The sequence below is a fragment of the Canis aureus genome, chromosome 23, assembly GCF_053574225.1.
Source record: "Canis aureus isolate CA01 chromosome 23, VMU_Caureus_v.1.0, whole genome shotgun sequence".
NCBI lineage: Eukaryota > Metazoa > Chordata > Mammalia > Carnivora > Canidae > Canis > Canis aureus.
Window position 1 is genome coordinate 21,963,108 of NC_135633.1, and position 7,773 is coordinate 21,970,880.

General features: G+C 39.0%; 1 protein-coding gene across 1 annotated transcript; it reads left to right on the forward strand.

The window, feature by feature from the left end:
- Nucleotides 1–493: 493 nt before the first annotated feature.
- Nucleotides 494–1,441, forward strand: LOC144295332 (olfactory receptor 56A3-like). The gene has a single exon (XM_077867715.1). The coding sequence runs from the start codon at nt 494–496 to the stop codon at nt 1,439–1,441; it is 948 nt and encodes a 315-aa protein (XP_077723841.1).
- Nucleotides 1,442–7,773: the final 6,332 nt, after the last annotated feature.

Sequence of the window (7,773 nt, forward strand, 5' to 3'; positions counted from 1 at the left end):
AGAAAAGGGGAGATTCCAGATTTCTAGAAAACTGTCCAAGAATTGCAGGAACATGCGTGATTGGAGGTAAGAGAGAGAAACCTAAAAACATATAAAACAAAATGCCAGATAAGATATTCATTTCTACATCACTGTGGTCACACAGGACACAGGTGTTTTCACATATTCACTGGTTTGATCCTTTTATTTCTTCCACATCTGAACCCTACTGTAAAGAAATAGCAATTCAATTAAGAGTGAAACTTGAATGAATCAAACATCTATAAATAAACCATTTTCGAGTCCTCTATACTGCTTAAAGTGATAGGAATGACCCGGGAACACCACACAAAGGATAAACAGATGAATTCACATGGCTCTGGATGATCTTCTAGAACTCACACGTCAGCTAAGCAAAGCCAATTAGTCTAAATTCATGTATCATGTTACTAGCTAATTTTTATCCTAATTTTACAGATCACTGAAAGAAAACTGTAGAAATATTTGGCAAAATATGACAGCACACCAAAATGGCACCATCTCCACTGGGGCTTCAGAGTTTCTCCTGAATTGTTTTGTCAGGTCCCCCACTTGGCAGCTCTGGTTATCCCTGCCCCTCGGCCTCTTGTTCCTCGTGGCCATGGGGGCCAATGGTGTTCTCCTGATCACCATCTGGCTGGAGGCCTCTCTACACCAGCCCCTATACTACCTGCTCAGCCTCCTCTCCCTCCTGGACATTGTTCTCTGCCTCACTGTCATCCCCAAGGTCCTGGCCATCTTTTGGTTTGACCTCAAGTCCATCAGCTTTGATGCCTGCTTCTTACAGATGTTCATCATGAATTTCTTCTATGCCATGGAGTCCTGCACATTCATGGTCATGGCCTATGACCGCTATGTGGCCATCTGCCACCCACTGAGGTACCCATCCATCATCACAGAACAATTTGTAGCGAAGGCTGCCATTTTTATTTTGGCCAGGAATGCTATTTCTACATTGCCTATCCCCATTCTCTCATCCAGACTCCATTATTGTGGGAGAAATGTCATTGAGAATTGCATCTGTGCCAATATGTCTGTCTCCAAGCTCTCCTGTGATGATGTCACCATCAATCGCCTCTACCAGTTTGCTGGAGGCTGGACACTGCTAGGATCTGACCTCGTCCTCATCTTCATCTCTTACAGCCTCATACTTCAAACTGTGATGGGATTAAAGGCGGAGGGTGCTATGGCCAAAGCCCTGAGCACATGTGGTTCTCACTTCATCCTTATCCTCTTCTTCAGCACCGTCCTTCTGGTCTTTGTGCTCACTCATATGGTGACAAAGAATGTGTCTCCTGATGTTCCAGTCTTGCTCAATGTCCTCCACCATGTCATCCCTGCAGCCTTGAACCCCATTGTTTATGGAGTGCGCACCCAGGAGATCAAACAAGGAATCCAGAGATTACTGAAGAAGGGATGGTAGTGAGGACAACTAGATCTCTGCATTCCTAATACAAGATGAGTTTTGATTCAATAATGGGTGAGTGGGCTGAAAGTCATGTCTATGAGTTATAATTCAAAGTGGGTACATGTGATATTGTCTTCTTTAATAAAACTTAAGGTTTATTTTTTTTATTTTATTTTTTATTTTTTTATCTATGTGATCGGTATTTATTTCTTTTTTTTTAATTTATTTTTTATTGGTGTTCAATTTACTAACATACAGAATAACCCCCAGTGCCCGTCACCCATTCACTCCCACCCCCCGCCCTCCTCCCCTTCTACCACCCCTAGTTCGTTTCCCAGAGTTAGCAGTCTTTACGTTCTGTCCCCCTTTCTGATATTTTCCACACATTTCTTCTCCCTTCCCTTATATTCCCTTTCACTATTATTTATATTCCCCAAAATACCCACCATTTGCTTCAACGTGGATGGAACTGGAGGGTATTATGCTGAGTGAAGTAAGTCAGTCGGAGAAGGAAAACTTAAGGTTTAATAGTTAGTTTTGCTTTCTCTTATTTCTCTTTTAAAACTATCCCTGACCCCTTTTGCTTTCTCCCATCCATACGATCATATTTTAAAAGAAACTGGAATTTCCTAGGTAGGTTCTAAGGTGAGAAATCCATATTTCTGAATATACAGCTGTTAATATGTCATGTCTTTATATTCTTGAATATACAGCTACAGATATTTTTGGGTAGAGTTGCATAGCGAGTAACGGGTTCTTATTCTTTTTTCCACAGAAGCGAGTATATTGGAGACAAAGAACTAAGAGTGAAATTTCAGTCCTGAATGTTGGAAGTTTGCTTGTGACCTATTATTGGTTTTGCAATTGGATGGTCTTTGAAAATGTGCTTTGCAAGAGGACAGGAACTTCACATGGATTTCTTACTGTGCAACAATTATCAATGAGTTTCATTAGATTTATGAGACTCCTAAATTCTCCTCCCCAATGCCTTTGTGCTTTGGACATATATCTTTTGGATCCAAGGTGTCATAGTTTACTATATGCACACATAGCTCTAGTAATGAGTTAAATACAGATTGTAAGGATTGTAATATATGATCCAGTAATAAATCTAAGTATCACAAACATAATATCTGAGCATAGTTTTGTATTAATCAGACAGCTTCCTTTTTAAAAAGATTTATTTGGGAACACCTGGGTGGCTCAGTTGATTAAGAGTCTTCCCTTGGCTCAGGTCATAATCCTGGTACCCTGGGTTTCAGCCTCATCAGGCTCCATGCTCAGCAGGGAGCCTTTAAGTAGACTCTGTTGAGCCTGGAGCCAGACAGGGATTGGTTCTCACCACCCATGAGATCATGACCTGAGCAGAAACCAAGAGTCAGAAGCTTTAACCAACTGAGCCAGCGAGGCACTTCAAATTGGACAGTTTATTTTTTTCTTTTCATAGAGATTTTCTTTATTTATTTGAAAGAGAGAGAGAGGGAGAGACAGAGAGAGAGAGCCTGTGCAGGGGGAGGAGGGAGAGGGAGAGGCAGAAGCAGACTCCCCACTGAGCAGGGAACCTGATGTAGGACTAGATCCCAGGACCCTGGGATCATGACCTGAGCCAAAGGCACACACTTGACTGATTGAGCAACCCATGCTCCCCAAACCGGGTAGTTTCTAAGCACACCTTGTGTTCTGAGAATTCTGTTAGCTATTAAAACATAAACATAGATAGCACATTTTTTTAAAATCAGTCTCTTATTTGTTGCCAATGGGAAAGAGCTCCAGCTGTCCACAGCAATAACTTACTCATCCATGCATCCTGCATTGCCCCTGAACCAAAAAAGAACAACTTCCTTCATCATGGTCAATATTGTGAATCACAACCAATTCTGCATCCTGTGATGCAGAGAAAGCATTTGACAACATACAGCATCCATTCCTGATCAAATTTCTTCAGAGTGTAGGGATCAGGGAACATTCCTCAGCATATTACCAGCCATCTATGAAAAGCCCGCAACAAATATCATTTTCAATGGGGGAAACACTGGGAGCCTTTCCCTAAGGTTAAGAATATGACAGGCATCTCCACTCTCACCACTGCTATTCAACATATACTAGAAGTCCTCGCCTCAGCAATCAGACAACCAAAGAAACAAGGGCATTCAAATTGTCAAAGAAGAAGTCAATCTCTCCCTCTTTACAGACAACATGACACTGTACATAGACAACCAAAAGACTCCACCCCAAGATTGCTAGAACTCATACCGCAATTCGGCAGTGTGGCAGGATACAAAACCAATACCCAGAAATCAGTGGCATTTCTATACACTAACAATGAAACTGAAAAAAGAGAAATTGAGGAATCAATCCTATTTGCAATTACACCCAGAAGCATAAGATATTGTGGTCTCTTGTTTTGGAATGATGGTAATGTTGACTTCATAGAATGAGTTTGGAAATTGCCTTCCATTCTGTTTTTTTGTAACAGTAGAGAAGAAAAGCTATTATCTTTTCTGTGTATGTCTGGCTCATTTGAAGTCATTTGGCCCAGGACTTATGTTTGTTGGGAGATTTTTGATTACTGATTCAATATCGTTGCTGGATGTCAGCCTGTTAAAGTTTTCTATTTCTTCCAATTTGGTTTTGTTAGTTTATAAGTTTCTGGGAATTTTCCCATTTCTTCCAGGTTGCCCAGTTTGTTGGCATATAATTGCTTATAGTATTGTCATATTCAATACAAATCTCTTTGCATTTCTGCGGTGTTGGTTGTGATCTCTCCTCTTTCATTCATGATTTTGTCTATTTGGGTCCTTTCTCTTTTCTTTTTGGTAAGTCTGGCTAGGGGTTTATCAACCTTATTATTTATCGATCTTTAATATTTCTTTTCCCCTGCTGCGTTTATGCTTTACTTGCTGTGTTTCGAGCTCCTTTAGGTGTAAAGTTAGGTTGCATATTTCAGACTTTTCTTGTGTCTTGAGGATAGCTTGCATTGCGATGTACTTCCCACCTAGGACCACCTTTGCTTCATCCCAAAGGTTTTGAACTGTCATGTTTTCATTTTCATTTGCTTCCATGTATTTTTTTTTAAATCTTTGATTTTCTGGCTGACCCACTCATTCTTTAGCAGGATGTTCTTTAACCTCCATGTATTTGAAGTCTTTTCAGATTTTTTCTTATGATTGATTTCAAGTTTCATAGCATTGTAGTGTGAAAATATGCATGGTATGATATTGATATTTTTGTACTCATTGAGGGCTGGTTTGTGACCCAGTATGTGATCTATTCTGAAAAATGTTCCATGTGCACTCAAAAAGAATGTTTATTTTGCTACTTTAGGATTAAATGTTCTGAATATATCATTAAATCCATTGCATACAGTGTGTCATTCAAATCTACTGTTTCCTTGTTGATTTTGTGCTTAGATTACCTATTCATTGTTGTAAGTGCGGTGTTGAAGTCCCCTACTTTTATTGTATTATTATCCCTGAGTTTCTTTATTTTTGTTATTGTTTTATACATTTGGGTGTTCCCATGCTGGGTGTATCAATATTTACAGCTGTTAGATCTTCTTGATGGATAGACTCCTTAATTATGATATATGCACCTCTTCATCTCTTGCTACAATCTTTATTTATTGATTGATTATTTTTTAAAGATTTTATTTTTATTTCCTCACGAGACACAGAGAGAGAGAGAGAGAGAGAGAGGCAGAGACACCGGCAGAGGAAGAAGCAGGCTCCTTATAGGGAGCCTGATGTGGGACTGGATCCCAGGTCTCCAGGTTCAGGCCCTGGGCTGAAGGCGACACTAAACTGCTGAGCCACCAGGGCTGCCCTAATCTTAGTTTTAAAATCTAGTTTGTCTGTTATAAGCATGGCTACTTTGGCTTTTTCAAATGTCAATTTGTATAATAGATGGTTTTCCATCCCCTCACTTTCAATCTGCAGTGTCCTTAGGTCTAAAATGAGTTTCTTGTAGATACTATATAGATGGATATTATTTTTTGATATTCTGATTCTGATACCCTGTGTCTTTTGATTAGAGCATTTAGTGTCCATTTACATTCAGAGTAATTATTGAAAGATGTGAATTTAGTGCCCTTGTATTCCCTGTGGAGTGAATATTTCTGTTGATGTTCTCTGGTTCTATCTACCTATAATCTATCTATTTTTAAGATTTTATTTATTTATTTGAGAAACTGTGAGAGAGATCACAGAGGGAGAAGGAGAGGGAGGAGCAGACTCAGGGCTGAGCAGGGAGCCTGATGAGGGGCTCAATCCCAGGACCCTGAGATCATGACCTGAGCCAAAGGAGATGCTTAACTGACTGAGCCACCCAGACACCCACCCCCTCTGGTCCTTTTTTATTTTTTTTTATTTTTTTTTTTTTAGTTTTTGGTACTGTTGGTCTTTCTCTTCACTCCAAAAAGTTGCTTTTAAAATTTCTTGCAGGACTAGTTTATGAATTCCTTTAGTTTTTGTTTGAGAAACTTTATCTCTCCTTGTATTCTGAATGATAGTCTCTGTGGATAAAGAATACTTGGCTGGGTATTTTTCCATTCGATATATTGAATATTTCCTTCCATTCTCTTATGGCCTGCCTGTTTCTATGGACAGATCTGCTGGAAGCCTAATCTGTTCCCTTATAGTTTAAGAGCATTGTTTCCCCTTGCTGCTTTCTGGGTCCTTTCGCTTTTCTGTATAGTTTGTGGATATGACTGTGATTTAACTTTGACATGTTGGGGTTTTGTTGAATTTAATCGGAATTCTCCATGGTTTTGGATTTGATGTCTGTATTTTTCCCCAGATTAAGGACGTTATCAACTATAATTTGTTAGAATAAACCTTCTACCCCAGTTTCTCTCTTTACATCTCTTGGGATTCCCATGATATGAATATTATTATGTCTTAATAAGTTGCTGAGTTCCCTAAGGCAACCTCTATGGTCCACTACTTTTCCTTCCCTCTCCCTTTCGGCTTTATTATTTTCTATTATTTTATCTTTATACCACTGATTCACTCCTGTGCTTCATCTATCCTTTTTTCTTTATGGCCTCCATTTGGGTTTGCACCTTAGTTTTAGCAGTTTGAATTGTGGCCTGACTGTATTTTTGTTCTTTTAACTCACCAGTAAGAGATTATTCCAGTAAGGGATTCTCTTGTGTCTTCTATGCTGTTTTTAAGCCCAGCTACTATCCTTATAATCGTTGTTTTAAATTCTTGTTGAGACATCTTGCTTATGTCTATATTGATTAAATCACTGGCCTTGAGTTTTACTTCCCAATCTTTCTTTTGTGGTGAATTTCTCTGTCTTGTTATTTTGTCTAGAAAAGACAAGAAGAAAAAAAAAAACAAAACAAAACAACAACAACAACAACAAAAAACGAAAGAAAACACAAAGGAAAAAAAACAAAGGAACCCTCCCCCAAACAAAACAAAACCTCTAATTCTTGGATGTATTTTCATCTGTTTGTTAAAGAATTTGTTAAAGAATATATATACACATATATATATACACATATATATTATATAAATGTGTATATATATGATTCTATATATAATATTATATATATGTTATGAAAATAAAAATAAGAAAAATATATGTCAAAAATACTTAAACACAAAAATTTTTAAAAATTAAAAATAAAAATGATTTGAAGATAAAAATAAATGAACAAATAATAATAGCAATAAAATGAAGAGTAAAACTAAAAAGGAATCTATATCCTGTTTCCCCTAGAGCCAAAGCTTTGCAGCACTGTGTTCAGTAGACCTGGTATGAGTGAGTTGTTTGTGCTGGTCTTCTGGTGGAGAGGGCTGTTTTGCTGATTTTCAAGATAACTTGTTTCAGTGAAAGTATGCCTCCAGGGCACATGGAGGTGGTCTTGATGTGAGTGGCTTCCCTCCATGATGTGGTGCCATTTCATTCCCTGAGGTCTTTCAATGCTGATGGGCAGGATGAATATGGCAGCACTCTGCTCTCTAGCCCTGGAGCTGAAATTCTTGATGCCCTGCTCAACACACTCTTCAGAGAGCACTCACAGAAGAGCAGTCAGTCACCCCTCTTGTGTTCCTAGTTTCTGTCTGAATGCTGGATTCACCCTCCCTGTGACTGAGCTTCTTTATCCCAGGTGTATGACTGAGGTTCAAAACTCTAAATTTTAGGGACCCCCTCACTGTTCTTGGGAATGGTCTTCCTGTGATTTTACCATTTGCTGGCTAGTCCCAGGGAAGCCTTTACTTCACTGCACAGTGGTTCACAGTTTATGGCAACACAGACGAGAAAACTGTCACCAAACCCCATTGCTCCCAACTGTCTTTCCTCTTCCTATGCCTAGAAACAGTGCAACAAGTTGGTGC

Coding starts and splice junctions, on each gene's coding strand:
- LOC144295332 (XM_077867715.1), top strand. CDS start 494: ATGACAGCACACCAAAATGGCACCATCTCCACTGGGGCTTCAGAGTTT.